Raw genomic sequence first — 19121 nt, 5'->3', positions numbered from 1 at the left:
AATAATTAGATGAAAATAAATATTATAATAATAATGATAACAGAAATTAGAAATGTTACCTAAAGTTTGTGCAAACATTTACTACAATTAAAACAATAAACACATAAAAAAAATATTTTTATAAATATATTTAACTCGTACAAAAATAATGATGCTTTCAGCTAAATACAGCTAAAATAAATGTATTGAATAAATGTAATTAAAGTATTAGATTAAAAATATTAACTTACAATGTAAAAAATGTAATGTAAAATGTAAAAAAAAAAAACTATTGAAAATTATAAATGTTGAGTAAATGTTTTTATATAATTACTATATAAATAAAATAAATTATAGCTATACAGAAGTATTTTTTTTATAAATACCAAAATAAAATTGGTATATTTATAAAATGACTAAAATAAAAAATGAATTATTAAAAAAATGCTTTTTCAAAATATTAATAAATAATACGATATAGACATGATACTATAGTAATAATACTAAATATTGATTAGTAAGTTGAAATGTTATTTCTGTAGAAAGCACATGCTGGTCTTTGTGTGTAAGTCAGATATGGAAGCTCTTTTATAAGCATGTGAGTGGGAGTGTTGTGATGTGGAAATGCAGACTGTTTAACAGTTTTAAACGGGTTGTTCCCAGCGGTTGTCAGGAGACTGTGAGGATCAGATCAGAGTGATTCTTCAGGAGTCAGCGCTCGACTACCGGCTCGATCCACAGCTCCAGGTTCACTGCAGGAATGAGGTGCGTGGACACACCAAACCCTAATGAGTTGTCGTCATTGGCTAGTCAATTTTTTAGTATACTCACCAGACAGACACGCACATAATGTTTGTAAAATGGCACAGTTTTTTAAATATCTGAAAGTACACTCTTGACATCAGTCAGTCAAGCATTATATTATTTAATAATAGAACTTTAGTAATTAGAAATAAACTTAATAAACATGTTTGAATGCATATGAGTCATTTTAAATGAACACTGGACTAGGGGTGGTGCTTTTTTAGTTATTCAGTGTTTCTGTAAAAAAAAATATATTGGGATTTTTTTTTTTTTACAAAAATACTGATAAGATAATAATAATAAAAATTCTACTAATAACAAATATAAAACACACTAAGGATTAATGAGCTGCTGGATTCATGAATATTTATCAGGTTTTGTGCGTTCGCTCGAACTGATTTGCTGAAATCAAAACAGGGACTGAGATTGCAGCCAATGAGATTGCCTTTTGCACATTAGCTCCGCCCACTACCGGAGAACCGGGCAGTTCTTAAAAGCTGAAGAATTCCAAGGGAACGCCATTATTTTGACACACTAGACTTCACACTAGAGTTTACGGTATATCAAATACAGGCGCGTTCACATCCATTTCAGATGAACTGGAAAACAAAACAAATTGCTGATGGAGAGTGAAACTCTGAAGCGCTCATAGTGTCATAGTGTTCAGAGAGTGAAAGCAGATATGTGCTAAACTAATACTTATCCTCAAACTCACACACTGGGGAGTAAAATCTGAGAATATTAGACCATTATTTAGTCGCCCAGAGTGAAGATTTAGTCGCATATGCGAGTAATTTACTCGCAATGCTGCCTGCTGTTTTAATGACGCCTAAAATGCTGTCTAGGTAGGGAGCTTGGAGGTGTTTGGAACAGAGCCTATGGCCTTCAATACGTAGCATCCTTATGAAATCTTAACATGTCAGGACACTCTTTTGAGCTGCACAGAGACAGTGAGGGGGCGTCTAAAATCACTCTAAAAGATGTCACGTTTACATTTACTTTTAGTCAACATACCTATCATTACTTTTTTTTTATTTAATTCTGTCTTTGTGGGACAGGAAACTGTAGAATGACTTTAACTTATTAGGATTGTATGTGGAAATGAAAGTCTAAATGATTTACCATGTGATGACATTATGCACTAACGGCTGCACCAATGCTGTCTTAATTTGTCATTAATGAAAGATTTTTCCTAGTGTTATTGTATTGGGTCTGTTTGATCTGCTGTGCTGCAGAGAGTGTTGCAGATGAATGTGGATTGTTTGTAATGCTATGGGACAGGAACAGAGACCCTCCTCCTGCAGGCTGTCTGAGAAAAGCCCTTTATTGATGATCTCCATGAGCCATAGGCTCTCGGGGAGCAATCAAGCAGAAATGGTGTGAAATGGGTCTCTTGATGGGTCAGTAAAGAAAATTGACTATGATCTCTGGGTGATATTCTGCTGACTGAAGGCCACATGAACAAAGACAAGGCAGACTCTTAAAAAAAAAAATGGAGATTTGATATCTTTAGTCTGTGTGTGTGTGTTTGTGTGTGTTAGATCACGCGGCTGTGTGCAGAGGAAGCTGCTGCGCAGGAACAGACGGGTCAAGTGGAGGAGTGTCTGAAGAACAACCTACTGAAAATTAAACAGGAGGAGTGCAAGACGGTACAAAACACATCCTTAAACATGCTTCATCTGCTACACACTGCTTTCCTCTGCATCTGTTGCTATAGAAACACCATCAGTTCCCCATTAGACACATGGGTGGTTGCATAGGGATTAATTTTATTTATTTTCATGTGTGTGTGTGTGTGTGTGTATATATATATATATATATATATATATATATATATATATAATCTATATCTAATATACATTTATCTAGTATATGTATGTGTGTGTGTGTGTGTATATATATATATATATATATATATATATTAGGGGTGTAACGGTTCACAAAATTCACGGTTCGGTTCGATACGATACACTGATGTCACGGTTCGGTTCGGTTCGGTTCGATACGTTTTAGATACAGCAAAATGTAAAAACATCTCAACTTTTCAGAATGCCGCAAGCGCAACGCGGGTCATGTGACAAGAACCAACCAATCAGCTTCATCCTTTCCCGTAACAACGTTGAGAGCTCAGCCAAGATGAAGGAACAGCTGATCATAGTTGTATATGGATTGCAATTTTGAAATAAATTCAGTAGCAGAGCTACTGCAAGCGATTTTTAGAGCTGCAAATCCATTTATCCTTCGCTGAAATTTCCGCGTCTCATGGAGAGAGCACGTCATTGTTGCTTAGCAAAGACAGACGCCTCATGAGCGCTTCTGCCCGAGCGCTTTGGAAAGGAGGAGAAAGACGCGCTTAGCATTTTCCATGCGTTTTTAGGCACGATATGTGAACGGCCCCTAAGGCGCTCGCTCACTCAGCACGCGCTGAAGGCTCGTTGCAAAATGTCGAATGCCTTTAACAGACCAGAAATATAAGATCCTAAAATAACCAACAGGTCTGGTGTTTGGGTTGGATTCCCTGTAAGCTATAGTGTCTAAATGCTGCAGGGATAGTTTGCTGCGTGCATGTTTCTCCTTTTTTTCGTCTTTTCCCAGATAGTACTGACGCATATATCCCAGATATTCCCGCTGGTTTTTTTTTTTTTTTTTTTTTTGTAATCCCGCTGGTGTACCCTGTCATGTTGCAGATGCGACATACCGTTGTTTTTTTATCCACCACTCTCTTGCCATCACCATTATAGCTTAAAGGGAATCCAAAGTGCACCCAAACACCAGACCTGTTGGTTACTGGAGGATCTTCTCATTTCTAGTCTGTTAAACGCATTGGCTATTTTGCAACGAGCCTTCAGCGCGTACTGAGTGAGCGAGCGCCTGCTGAGTAGCCTAACATAAACATATAAGATGGTGTTTTTTTCTTCTTCGGGAGTGTCAGGGGCGTTGCCTGTTACGTTGTTTGGGTTATTGGGCTACCTTGTTGAACGCATATCATTATATTTCTTTCTCTCTCTTTTTTTTTTTTTTTCAAATATAATTAATTACTCCAACGAACCGTTCGGTATACATAATGCGTACCGCGTACCGAACCGAAAGCGTCGTACCGAACGGTTCAATACGAATACGCGTATCGTTACACCCCTAATATATATATATATATATATAGCATTTTTACATGGGTCAAATAGATATGTTGTAATATGTACATAGTTACATATTTATTTCTTAAAGAAATTAAGAAATTATTTATTATTATTATTTTATTACAATTGTTTATTATTTATATTCAGCTAGGACACACTAAATCTATCAAAAGAGATATTTATTCAAGTTTTGCACAAAAAAATAAACAATAGAAATTAATCAGCACAGCTGTTGATTATAATAATAAGAAATGCTTCTTGAGCAGCAAATCTGGATGTTAGAATGATTTCTGAAAGATCTTCGGTGAGGATTTGAAAATCAATAATAGACTTAGCAGCTTTTGAACTGTAGTTTAATCATTTATACATCCAGTTACACAGAACAATCATTATTTAGTTTTTAACAACAGTTTCCTTCATCCTCTGGTTAAGAGTCTTTTTGCTGCTGTCTCTTTAAGAAACACCTTCACATGTGAAGTGAGCAGCAGTCATGGCACTCACACACAGCTATATTAATCTGACATGTACAGGTTGAGTGTCATTTGATCTTCTCCATGTGTAGGAGGTGTTGAACATGCTCAAAGAAAGCAAAGCAGACATATTTGTGGATCCAGTCTTGCACACGGCCTGTGCTCTGGATTTGAAACACCACTGTGCAGCCATCAACCCTGGAAGAGGCAGACGTGAGTGGGGCTTCTGGTTTTTGGTGTATTGCATATTACACAATACATTGACATGATCAAAAATTAATCTTAGAATCTTAAGTTGCATATTAATATTATTATATGTGTTGTAAATACCATTTTGTGTTGTTTAATTCATGATGCCCGGTTAGGATAACTGGTCTATTTGAGAGACTGATGGAAAGTTGTTGGATTGACAGACGGTGTGATTACGATGTGTGTGGTTTTTTAACTCTCCTGACTCCCTGTGTTTGAAATCCTTTCCCAGAAATGTCCTGTTTGATGGAAGCTCTGCAGGACAAGCAGGTGCGTCTGCAGCCTGAATGTAAGAGAAGATTACAGGACCGCATCGACATGTGGAGCTATGCAGCGCAGGTCAGTGCACACAGACACATCATCCAGATGGACAACTATTAAGAATTTTTATGAAATATATTTACTTACACAACAGCCCAATTTTGCATTAAAATTATTATTATTATTGTTCATCGTCTGGCTGACTACGTCTTGTATTATTTTTTCTGATAAATCCTGTCATATGTGCACAAACTGACAGTCACCACTTATGCTTCTACTAAATATTGTAATGAAGTTGCTTTGTAACGATTTGTATTGTAAAATGCGCTATACAAATAAACTTGAATTGAATTGATTGAACTAATAGTAGTAATGTAATAAAAATAAGAAATTGTTATATTGAGATGAATTTCTTTGTTTAGTTATCTATTAATAAAAATGCCAATAAATAAGAAATTATAGTTTTTTATATATATATATATATATATATATAGTGGTAACAGCATTCCGACATTATTATTATTATTATACATATCTCTATAATAAATGTATTAACATAAATTATAATAATAATTGCTATTATTAATGCAATAACAGTGAGAATTTATTATTTGATTAAATAAATCTTTATTATTAATAGTATTTAATAACAATATTCAATATTTTGTAACAATATACACTATTTTACACTACACTTTTTCTTTCTTTTTTTTCTTTTTATTAATACTTTTATTCAGCAAGGATGTGCTAAATTGATATAAAGTAATAGTCTTCTATTGTTACAAAAGATTTCTATTTTAAATAAATACTGTTCTTTTTAACTTTTTATTCATCCAAAAATCCTGACAAAAGTATCACAGGTTCCCAAAAAAATATTAAACAGAACAACTGTTTAAATTATTGATTATGAATTGGCATATTAGAATTATTTCTGAAGGATCATGTGACACTAAAGACTGGAGAAATGATGCTGAAAATCAGGTTTGATTACAGGAATAAATTATATTTTAGAGTATATTAACCGTTATTTTAAACTGAAGTAATATTTCACTGTATTACTTTTTTAACTGTATTTTTGATCAAATAAATGCAACCTTTATGAACAGAAAAAACTTATTTTAAAAAACTATAAACATTCTACCGATCCCAAACTTTTTAGAGGCAGTGTATGTTATTATAATAATCAACATAAAGATTTAAAATAGTATAATCATAATTATTGTCATTTATTATACGTAATTTAATAACAAGAAATTATTATATTAAAATAAATTGTTGTTATTATTCTTACTATTATTATAACTGTTCTTCCAAATATATGTATGAATGTATTTACACATACACATTAAGTAGATTCCTTTTATTATTAAAAATGTTATACTGGGTATTTAGTATTATTATTCAGTATTTATGAACAACATTTCATTTTGAGAATGTACCCTAAAGAATGTTATGTCAGGTTTAGCAAAATTGTAGCGTGTGATTTCCCAGGTGGCACCAGCTGAAGGTTTCTCAGACCTCGCTGCTCAAGTCATGACGTCACCTTCGAAGAACTACATCCTGCTCATGATTGCGCTGGCCGTGTCCATCCTGTTCCTCGTGGGGCTGCTGTGTGGCCGCATCACCAAACGTGTGACCAGAGAGCTGAAAGACAGGTAGAGCGAGGGTGCCGCCCATCCACCAGTTCACGCATCATTTCCTGTCCTCGCTGTTCTCTGGGATCCGTCAGTGGCCACTGAAGCCCACCTCAATCCAAACATACAACCTTTGAAACGCTTCTCAGACAGGATCAAGATCGTTTTGGGACATTATGCCTTGAGAACGTGTTTTTTATTTTTGTTTTCGAGAGTGACAGCCTTACTTCTTGACTGTAATATGATCATGTGTCAATGCAGAATTTTTATCGTTGTATCTTATTCCATTTTTTGAGAATGATGGGGCTTTATCAGCAGCTTACATGAAAATTCTAAAGCCATCTTATATTTGTTTTCTAAACCACAAGGTGGAATTCACTTCAGGTGGGATTAGTTTTGGGGTGTCTGCTGAATGTTTTGGCACTGGAGAGGGAAGATGTTTTCTCTAGTCTAATATGATGAACTCGAATGATCTTGAGATGAAACGCTGATCTTTATTAGTCCAGACAACGACGTTTAAGATATGTTAGACATCAATGCTAAACTTGCAAAGTATGATATATTACTAGATGGTTTGGTCATCAAGGGCAGAGACAAACAGAATAATATTAAACATGTCTTTGAGTGAATCTCATTGAAACAAGTCCATGCACTATATAAATATATATATATATATATGATAATGACAACTCCCCATGACAACTTTCACTTTAGTTATTTTTTCAATTCTCATTATTTGCTATCATTTTTTTAATTGCCATAATACAATTTATTTAATTCAACAAAGGCAGTACAACAGAATAAAATAATGCTATGTCATAATTTTCTTTAAGCACAATTTGTTTTCTTTTTGGTCTGAAATATGACAAACATGGTCTTGGACTGGTTTTGTGAGATTCCCCTACTGATATGAGAATTAGAAACATCTGGTTTGCACATTAATAATGCGTTAGACATTAAATGATTCATATACGAAGAGTGTGAAATTCGAACAGACCTGTAGCTCTGTCAGAAAGTTTCATGTTAAAGATGGTTTGATTGTCCAGAGCCAAGTTTGCTGCGGACCAACATTGTGACAGACAGGACTGTATACCCTGTGAGATGAGGTACTTTGAATGTTCACAGGACGACTGCACTTTTTTGGTGTTTTGTTTTGTTTGGCTTAAGCCTTATTTATTGTTTACAACAAATGTGCTGATCTTGGTTTTAAATGTGCGTGCCTCTGTGCGTGCAAGCGTGTGTGTGTATAGAAACTTATTTCACTGCTATGAAATTGCCTTTTCTCTTTCTCTGTCATACCAGTGAAAGGAAACATTCATTAGTCCCCATGGATGGCGGCTCTGTATTTTTTCAAAGCTGAACCCACAGACATCTCTATTATGAAAAGGAATTACATACTTGTCTTTTTAATGCGTTATTAAGCTACCCTGACAATAACTGTGATGATTATATGCATAACGTTTGCTAAATACAAAAGGTTTTTCTAAAAGTTGATGCATGCTTTTTGTCCTCAGATCTCATTCTGTATAACCTCATATCTGCTTTGCTTTGGGAAAAACTAATTGGGCAATTCTCATGAAATCCTGTTCAGGTAAAATTTTACGCCAAAATCAAAAGACAAAATTGTTTTTAATGACACTATTTTTACAGATAAACCAGTTGTAATGAAATATATACACATGAAATATGATCAAAATTTCACCTCAAATTAAAATTAAAAAATAATAATACAAAACACACTTTGCACTATTATTTAGGTGATATTTATTTTCTTGACAAAAGCTGTACCACTACAGAGAAGTTGTCTATGGATTCAGTTGTCTAAATCCATGCACATTGGTGTGTGCGGTCTCTCAAGGACTGTGCAAAGCTCCATGGAACTAATTTATCCACTGTCCTTGTATTAAAGGGATCCTTCACCCAGAAATGAAAAATCTGTCATCATTATTCACTTTCATTTTGTTCCAAACCAAATCTTATGCATTTAGTTTTTCTGCTCAACACAGTATTTTGAAGACATTTCATTTCGAGATAACTTATTGTATTTTTGTCCATACAATGGAAGTCAATGGGTAACAAAACAGTTTAGTTACAAACATTCTCGCGTTTCACTGAGAGGTTTGACACAACATTGAGTGCGAGTAAATTCATTTTCATTTCTGAGTGCACTGTCCCTTTAATAGATTCACAAATTTGGGAACAGATTTGTACATATTTTGCTTTGGAGCTGGATAGGCCACCGGTGCACTGCTTACCTCTAGCATTGATGACCTCAATGTTATTCTGTAAATAATAATCTAATGTGAAAATCACAGACTGTCCCAGATTTCTGCTTGATTGAAATTTGGACTGTAAAACTCTACTGATCCTATGATCATGTTTGACTATATATTGTAGATAAGTAAATGTTAAAAGTTACGTTATTCCAAATATATTTCTGCCAGTTCATGTTTTTTGAGACTGGTCATGATGGTCTGTTTTGGTTTGACTGAATCATTCTTTTTAGTTTCTTTAGTATTTTACATATAACTGGTTTATAGTGGGTTTTTATCAAACGTATAAATCACAAAGCTGATAGTTATGAGTCATATATCTGAACTCAGAGTGAGCCTGTGTTCTGTTTGGTCTGGACTCTACTAGTTTGGAAAATAAGTGATCCTTAAACAGTTTTGGAGGAGGTGCATGGAATATCAAGTCTTTCCAATGCTTACAACTAGTATACTTGCTTTCTCCTTTAAGAAAAAGTTTTTTTTTATATACCTTTTTTCTCATTTTTTTTTTTTTTTTTTTTATTGTGCACAATTCATGTTGCCAGAGATTTTGGATTCAGGCAAAAAAGATTTTTGTTGTTTATTTGTGTCTTTGTGTTGAGGAGCATCTTTTGAAGCCACTAGCAAAAGCAAACTCTGGACACTGACATTGCAGATCATAGTTCAGAGCCAGAGATGATCCTTTCTCTGCTCCTTTGGACTTCAACGCGGCTCCAATGTCTGTCATGTTTCACATGAACAGCAAATGGACTAAACATCGTAAAAGGTTATGGCTGTGATATTTGCTCAGTTTCTTCATTTTACCATGTAACATTGTGACAAATCAGACTTTTTGTTGGTTTCCCTAATTCTGTACAGATGAATTATCAGTTTAATAAAATGCTTTAGGTTTTCTTAGCATTCTGTTGCGTCTTCAGTTATGTTTTTTTCATACAGTATGTGACTCACAAAAACATGTTTTTTAATGCAGTTAATCATATTTAGCTACACAAAAAAATTACAAAATTATAAAAGCACTTTCTGATTGGCCTTTGCATTTTTAAGTTAGGTGAAGTCTACTTGGAGAAATTTAGCCTTATGTCAACTTTATTTTTTTAAAGATCTTCTTTACAAAAATCATTCATTTTGAATTTAGCTGAACACACATGATGATTACTAATACAACTATACTAGTTCTCAGGATTGCTGTCACTTGGGCTTGCTGCCATCGATTATTATGGTAATGAAATACTTTATGCATAATATAATGATGAGGCACTTGTCTTAGTCAAAGCCAGTCTTCCTCTGCATTAAGAGGCTTATGTAACCCAGGAGGACCTGGATAATGAGAGTCCCAGAACTCAAAATGGCATAACATGAATATCAGAATGTCTTAGTATGTGGTTTGTCTCCTTTGGCTTTGACAAAACCTGATGATGATGTTCTCCAGCATGATTCGAGATGATCCACGGAGCATCAGGGGAGAAAGAACATGATTATCTGTACAAAGAGTCACATGATCAGTTCTTATTTGATTAGCCACCTGGAATAGAGCGTAAATTTGTATTTTGGTTTACTTTACGTCATAGTGTTTCTTAGCCTTAAATGATTCAAAATTCTAAAACGATTTTTGAATTCCATTCTTTTGGAGCCAAAAAATCTCATTGGCGTTAGACTTTTTCAGTCTTTCAAACAATCAAACACTTTTTCGACGTAAACTTGTGAACTCGATCATCAACCAAGTGTAGCTTTTACTGCCACCTAGTGGTGTTTGGACTGAAATACTTTATTAAATGTGGCCAAGGTTTGTGATGGACCAACGGGCAAAGATTAATGGCATCATTTCAGAATGGCTTAGATATAAATAACTACTGGACAGCCATAAACGTCAACTAATTTATTAGCCACTAGTCATCCGTCATCCATCCATCAATCCAGAATTACCAAGAGGTCAATACCGTCTGTCCTGCAGCCTGGTCAGTTTTTCTTATTTCTTGGCAGAACGGACATCAAGGACGGATTTAGCCAATATGATGAAACTTGGATTTTTGCAAACTTTTTTTATTATAGTTGATAAAGTGTATCAGGTACTTAGAAGAATATATATATATATATATATATATATATATATATATATATATATATATATATATATATATATATATATATATATATATATATATTGCAATATCTGAGATGATTAAATTCGTATATCCAGGCAATATTCTTACAAAAAATAAGACAAGGCTTTAATAGATAGGTAGGGACATTTTTTATACTGAATTATCTAATATAATTTTTTTTTTTTTTTCACAAAACTTGCCAATATACAACAAACAATCTATTCTGGCTTTTTTTTTTTTTTTTTTTTTTTTTAAAGGTATTACCAAATTTTGCAAAGTCACATTATTAACAACATTATTTTTTTATTTTCTTTCTTTCTTTCTTTTTAGTTTGTTCCAAAAGGTTTCATTTCATTCAAAGGTTTCATCGTAAAACAAATAATAGCATAGCAATTGCATGAATTGTTCTTTACTTTGTAAAATGTCTTTCTCAAAAAAAAGCACATCAATTACAAAGATTGCTATCATATACTCTATAGTTTTCTGTTGAAATAGTTTTCTAAATCCTTCCAAAATAATGAGTAAAACATCTACACAAAAATGTAAAGCTGTTTATTTAGTCTTTTTGCTACATTTAGCTTCACCTTTTTATAAGAATGACGCTCTCTCAAAAGCCCCGCCTTCAGAAGACATGTCAGCCAATCCGATGTCTGCACACACCTGACTATGTGCAATGATTGATTAAATCCTTTTGTGCTGTGTAAAATCTCTTGGTCGTTTGTTTTCTCAGTAAACTATTTCAGTGATAGCAGTCAGGTAAAGTGGGCATTTTATGTGTGGTGCTTCAAAAAAGCATCTTTAAGACATAACCTTTGGTTCTCCATGAAGTCCTCAAGTCACATTTACTTCCAAACACTTAAATCTAGTTTAGGATATAAGCATGGTAGGTGTGTTTCTCTCCATGTTGTATGGTTTCAATATCAATCAGTCAAAATAAAATAAAGTCTCTGTGAAGGTAGTTTGGAGTTTGCAAATTTACTCATTAATCTAGATCAATATGCTGTTAAATGATTTTTACTGACAACTATACCCAACTGGTTGGATGACTTTTCATGGCACTTTTTTGAGTTTGACATTATCTTCTCATTCTTTGTGCATTTTTGGTGCCCAGTGGATGAAAGAAAGGGTTTGGAACAAAAAGAGGGTGAGTAAACTCAATTATGATAAAATTATATATGATACAATGTTCAGTTTTAGATTACATACATATACTTTTTTAGTATAGTTGATATAGTGTATCAGGTAGTTAGAAGAATATATATTAATATAGGCCTACTTTTTCAAAATAGTAAACATTTATATTGTTTCCTTAATATTGAGTAGTTATAGGCTACTATAACGTTTTAACTAGTGACAAATTTTATGAGCAAGAAATAATTACTTTAATTCAGCTACAATATGTTCATGATTCAACAAAAGAGTGAAGAAAATGCATGTTTTCCCAAATGAAACACGAACCGTATTGTGCCTGGCCGAGTTGTTTCAGTCGTGTAATTGTTCTTTGCTCCAGCAGATGGCGCTCTGTGTACACACTTCACTCACTTATCTTTCTCTACATTTTCATACCAAACAGGAGCTCGTGTAATTTCTCTCTCTGTCAGTGAGTTTAACATATAGTTTATCTTAGATACGTATAAATCCAAAGTTCCGCAATAAAACGTTTTCGGGTGCATTCGCTGTTAATTCCAGTCGACCTTTAAATCTTCCCTGTCTGGAACAGTCCTTGTCTTATTTGCTTTCTTAAATCTCGGTTTCTTGGATGTAATCTGAGTTTGCCATATTTATTGATGATTTGGCTGCATCTAACTAAATCTATTATCCAAAAACCAAAAACGCATGTTTCTCTGGCGATAAGCAATTTAGACTTGTCTGGCCTTCTAATTATTTTTTTTTACACCGTTTTTATTCCCCTGTATCGTAGTGCTGCTTTAATCTTAAATCATGGGACATTTATTTGCTTTCTTTAAATAATAATTTGAGCATGCATGCCTTTGCACATGCATTCGAGGATGGGACGCATTTTACAATTGTTCAGATATACTATTTATCAACAAAAAGTATACATAATATGCTTGATATTCACTGTTTGTTAGCACTATTAATATTTTGTTTAATTATAATATGTATAACATGGAAAATATTATATAAAGTGGTAGCAAAAATAATGCCTTGGGATGGTAACCGATTTGTGTTTTTGTGTGTGTGAGGGGTAGATAAACACATTGTCCTGGGGTCGTGCACTTGACCTTTTGTCTGAACTGTGAACAGCTGCTGCATCACGAGCTCTTCTGACACTGTCTCCAGATATATGAACACTGCTGAGAATCCAGTGACCAGCGGCATTGACATGGTTAAACTTCAGAGATTGTACACTTCATTAAAAAAGTTATTGAGATTAATTCGAATGACACACATTCACTGTATTTACGTGAAGCATTAGATGATTTTATAAGGCTCGGTATTAGAGATTTTAAACCTTGAATTGAGTCCAATTGAGATTGTTTCTTTCTTTCGTTATCACCAATTTAATTCTGCGTATATTTCAAACGAATTATTATCGCGAGAATGCAATGGACGCGAATATATGACGATGCATTTATAAAACCATCTTGAGTCAAATCTCTTAAACTTTTTGATTCGTCTAAATAAACCTTTTAATAAATAACAACGATTAACATTTGGATTACACTACAGAAGGTGGTTTTATTGGTGAGAAGAACCGGAAGAAGACGAACTTTTAAAATATTTTCCAAAGGGCACAAATAAATATGACCTCATACAAAATATAAGCTTCAGAATAGGTTAAAAAGCGCATAGGGTAAATATAATTATCGTTTTATATTAATTTATTTTGAATTATAATTATCTAACGTTTTTGTAAAACAGAATTAAGTTGAAGGTGTTTTAAGAACGAATGAGCATCTTATTGACATTAAAGGTTCGTTTTATTCTCATTTCACCAGCTGTTAATATAGTTGTAGCAGTATTAATAGTAATATAATAAAAATAATTAAAGCAGAAGAGCATCACGTGTTAAATATAGTCTGCTTTAAAAGATTTGCTTAAAGTTTGAATGTTAAAATGTTATCAAAGGCCCGATATCAAATTATAAAAAGCAATTATATGATGCATTTTAATTCAGAAGAAACTGTATTACATTTCAGCACGTGGCACGAGAGGTTAAAATGCATGGAAATTTTAAAAAGATGAAATTTTGCAGGAATGGGAAGAGGATTCACAAAGCTTGGTAACATTCAGACGGTAGTTTTCTGCGTCTTCTGTTCATTAAAATTCCGGGGTTTTTTTTTTCAGAAAAGCTGATGCTGTTATTTATAATGTATTTCGATCATGTACCGAAACATATTAACAACACACGTGAACGCGCTGTATCAAGATTTCTGTCTTCTTTTTTCTATGAAGACAGTAACGCGCAAAATCCGACAATTAGCCAAAATGCGTAAAAATATGACATGATAGTCTTAAATTAATCAGGGTATAAAATATTAAATAAAATGCAAAGCTGTATAGATGTATACTAATATAATATTCATATATGAATGTTATTAAACTAGCACAGTTATTCAATGACCTTTCTGATCCTGTCCGATCAATAGGCCGGTGATTTCCAGTCAAGTTCATGTCCACAGCACGTGGATCTCTCAGAGATTTTGATAGAAGCAGAAAAATAAAAGAAAGAGAGCTAAAGAACTTAGGCTACTGTGATTATAATATGAAATTTGTTTTCAAAGGTCATTATAGATAGCCTGCCTCATTTATTTTTTCAGGCTGTTATCAATTCCACATGCTCTATCAAAGCCAGACATAAGGCCTGGTCTTAATACAAATACAAATACATAGAAATGATGTAACAGAAAACAGTGTAATGTAAAACGACATTAAGAAGCAATCACAATGAAAAGAAATGTAGCTTTCTACGGGAACATATACTATATTCATAGAGTATACATTTATTTATAATATGGACTTACCTAAAATAAATAAATAAATAATAATAATAATAACACCAAAGCAGAGCAGAGGGCTTGTGGTTGTCCTGTGTGATGATTTTGGAGAGGTTTGAGGAGCAGACGCTGTGAGACGGGGTGTCGGGCTGCTGTTTGAGGTTAAGGTCACGGGGTCAGCAGACAGACAGCAGTCAGGGGCTTTCACCGCAGCACATTGGATGTCATGGAGGGCAGAAATTGGGTGGGTTAAATAAGGATTTACAATTCTATGAATAGCATCAAGATGCTTCAATCTCCACAATTTGACATTCTGAGCAGAGCTGTGAAGAGAGTAAATGTGATTTTTTTCCATTAGCTACTGCAAGATTAAGACGAATTTTCTGTAAAATTGTGTCCCTGTTCACCACAAATTTCTTTCTGAATTTCTTTCATTCGTTCGGAATTTCTTTCTCTGAATTCTGAATTAAATAGTACATTTGCATATTAAATACGAGTTAAATATAAATTCATATCCTTAAACAGCATTTGTGGTATTCAATAAAAAAATAACCGAATCATCCTGAAGTTTGTATAAAAATCATTCTAAATTTCTGATTATTTTCTATTTGTATTAAATGTGTCGAACTAATTGTGAGTGTTTGAAGTGTTTATATTTTCAGACCTCACTGAAGTACTTTCTATTTCAATAGCTACACAGAAAAAAAAAATATATTCACTCACAATAAATTTGCAAGTAAATTGTACAAACAATTACAAAGAATGGCAAAAAAAACATTAAATTAAATATGAAACTTTTAATTAGAAAACCAAAGCAGTAAATTTCTTGCAAAATGTATAACCATTAATACATAATAAAATACATTTAAGAAATACATATAACAACCTGCCAAAATAAAAGCTAACAATAATTTTGAATCCAAATGACAGGGAATAGTTAACATTATAATATAGATCAATCTAATGTCATTCAATATAGTGGTATTTGACTGAATGTAAAGGTCTTATTCTGGATTTAAAAAGTGTGAATAAATCTATAACTAACTAAGGTTGCAAAGTTAATACATGTCTAGACTGGACAGCATTTCAGAACAGCTGATTGAATCATTTATACATGCATATGTGTCATTTTTAGATGTAATTTTGTCAGTCCATCTTTTTCGATTTTAGAGGCTATGTGTTGACCCCCAGTCGTTCTCTCCAAAAACTCAAATAGAGGACCATGGTTGCCATATCAACCGGCCACCTGACGTGTTACTGTGGCAACAGCAGTATTAGACAGAAACCGCTTATTAGATGTCCCATCTAAGGGTGAGAGGGAGGGGTGAAGGTGGAGGGACATCTAGATTAAAAAAGAATGAAACAAGGAATAATACTGGCCACTAATACTCCTAGTAAAAAAGGAGAGACTGATAAAAGCTAGTTTAAAATTGTGCAGCGGATATTAATTCCTTATAAGACTATTAACCCTTTCACTGCAGCACTGCTCTGAAATAGAGCATCTTAAAACAGTGAGAGGGTGACATTTGTGTCCAAAAAAAGAGGCAGTAGTAAAATGTGTTGGAACAAATGCGCATTGTTTGTGTCACACCCACAGTTTGAATTATTTTTAATAATTCTGACAATTATAATATTGCAGTTAAGTGTAAGTAACCGTATTGCAACTCCAGTGTTGGCAGTATCTTCAGAGGTGATCATCATCATCTCTCAATGTCAGAATACACATTAGAATTCAAGAATATTTCATTTTATTTATAATTTAAAATAAATTGACTGTAAGGTCACAGTCTGTAAAAACATTAACAGTGTTGCACTTTGAATATACTGTTATAATTTGTATTGTCAATGCATTTTATACAAATCAATATCTTTTTTTTGTGTATGATACAAAGCTAAATATGTAATAATCAATAATAAGTATTTAGAAAGAAGCAAAGATATTCAATTAATTAGTAAACATAATTTCTGTGATTTACATTACTGCTTTTTTAGAAGATTTCTGTAATGATAAAGGCTGTATATGCGCTAGAAATGGAAATCAAATGTAAACTGAATAATGCAATTAAAATGTCCTTATATTAAACACAAAAAACAAGTTAGCCTTTTGAAAGTAGCATATAGAGATTCTGTTATTTAATAAATATGTGATTACAAATTTATTAGAAGATTTATTATTTTACGATGGCAAAGGCTAAATATGCATTAGACAAGGAAATCAAATGTTAATAGAATAATGCACATAAATAATGCTGCTAAAAAGGCAAGTAAAGAATTAACATAAGTGTACCCTGAGTGTGTGTGTTTGTGTGTGTGTTTAGTGTGTTGGGGTAATTAACCCACATTAGATTAATCTATGAGGGTGGCATTTGTATCACAATGAAAAGAGTGACCCCCAGCACTGCCGTGGGGCACACAGACATATAGAGGTCTGGCAGCGGGCCAGACGCACACGCGTGCATAAACAAACATTCATGCATACGCACACATTCACACAAGCAGCCATGATCCAAGGCTTTATGCATTCAGATCCATCAATTACAGAAGTAAATATAGAGTGATTTCACTTCAAAACATGCAATTCTATTCACCTAAAATGGGAAAATGTTTAGTATTAAGTGTCATTTCTTAAAGACAATGCATCAGTTGTAGTGCATGATTTTGTACTGATTCCCAAGGCAATATTCAGTATTACAGAATCTAGCAAATCTGGGGTAAACATTCCCACTTGGAATATCCTAATCATTTCCTTCCAAAAGATTCAAATCCACAGTAGGATTTACCAGCTATTGAAACTTTCCACCGGATCAATAGTGACTGGATTTAGGGCTCTTGTGTTCTGTTATCCTCACAACCTCTGAAAATCCTGAACACCGGTATCACATCAGGAACATAAATAGGATTTCCCAGCAGACATGTATTATTCCAATTCCTCTTTTCCAGCTGAGAAATAGTGTTTATGCAAAGTGGCTCGCACCGTGGCCCACATTCGTGAAAAATGCCTTGCAGAAATGAGAGCTGCTTCTGGGGTGTTGAATTGTTTTACAAATAAATATATATTCGGCATGAGTCATGAAATGACAAATTTTCTTCAACAAGACCTGCCTTGCCGCCACCCACATTTATGTAAAGCACCTTTGGCTTAAGCATATAAATTTACACATTTTACAGACTAGGCCGTATGAATAATTTAACTGAATTTTTGATTTACCTGTTCCATATAAAAGATTTAAGCAAATCCTTGATTTACAAAGATGGTTATACGATAGAGCTCAACATGTTCTAATCTTTTAAGATACTGTAATAAACAATAAGAAAATATATTTTAAAGATGCTTCTTTTTTGCACGTAGATGCAAAGAAATTTAGTACACTTTTTTTATTAGCTTAACTGATCTGCAAAATGTACACACTAGCTATAAGTGTGATTAAATGATCAATACAATCACAAGGTAAACATATAAAACACTGTTAGAATAAAAGCAAATTAATTGATCATATTGACTGATAGACATATTTAATATGGAATATGGTAACATGTTTTTAAATTTTTCTCCAACTGTGTTGCTTTTACAGACCTGATGTTAATAAATGTCGTTACTAATTTTTGCATATTTTGATAACCTAAAGAGTATCGTTTGCTTAAAGCAGTTTTACACATTTGTTATCTGTGCTTTATTATAAATCGATTAGATTATAGTGTGCTTGCTTTGGTATTAACATTAAAAGCATTGTTCAAGAAAGAGAAATAGAAATGTTCTGTTATATGTATATTATTGCTGCCATTAGGTGGCGCTGCAGAAGCACCTGCCTGTGCCTTCACCTCATTCTGCTCATATGGTCATCGAGCACATTTGTATAGTTTGCCAGTCCTTGAAACATTCAAGCTGTTTTGAGACTACATGAAAAGTAGATTTAAGATAAAAAATAAAAAAAAAACTTTTAATCATCACTCTGACGATCTGCGTGCATATAGGAAAAACTAGAAGTCTCTTTTTTTACCCCTAAGTCTTTGGTTCTCAGACGGCATTTCATCTTTTTGCTTACGTACAAAACAAATCTGCTTATTTAAATAAGATGCAGTATGTTTGTTTTACTGGATGTGTGTTAATTCTTAGCTTGCATATTGCTGTAATTAAGAAAAAGAAGCATTATAATACCCAACATCTCTCTGAAGCAGCAGTGAGTGGTGTGTTCCTGCAGATGGATGAATGCATGAATCAGAAGTTGTATTCAGCTGTTGGTCCATCTGTGGCT

General features: G+C 33.5%; 1 protein-coding gene across 1 annotated transcript in view; it reads left to right on the top strand.

Moving 5' to 3' along the window:
* LOC113118121 (Golgi apparatus protein 1-like) overlaps positions 1–9704 on the top strand; it is a 37441-nt gene extending 27737 nt beyond the window's left edge. Inside the window, exons 22-26 of the mRNA XM_026287046.1 lie at positions 643–744; positions 2325–2432; positions 4483–4603; positions 4872–4978; positions 6392–9704. Coding sequence (XP_026142831.1) covers positions 643–744; positions 2325–2432; positions 4483–4603; positions 4872–4978; positions 6392–6559 — 606 coding nt within the window. The 3' untranslated portion in view covers positions 6560–9704. The remainder of the gene's footprint in view (positions 1–642; positions 745–2324; positions 2433–4482; positions 4604–4871; positions 4979–6391) is intronic.
* The last annotated feature ends 9417 nt before the right edge of the window (positions 9705–19121 follow it).

The sequence above is a fragment of the Carassius auratus genome, chromosome 18 (genome assembly GCF_003368295.1).
Source record: "Carassius auratus strain Wakin chromosome 18, ASM336829v1, whole genome shotgun sequence".
Lineage (NCBI taxonomy): Eukaryota > Metazoa > Chordata > Actinopteri > Cypriniformes > Cyprinidae > Carassius > Carassius auratus.
This window is presented reverse-complemented; position numbering and strand designations above follow the sequence as displayed.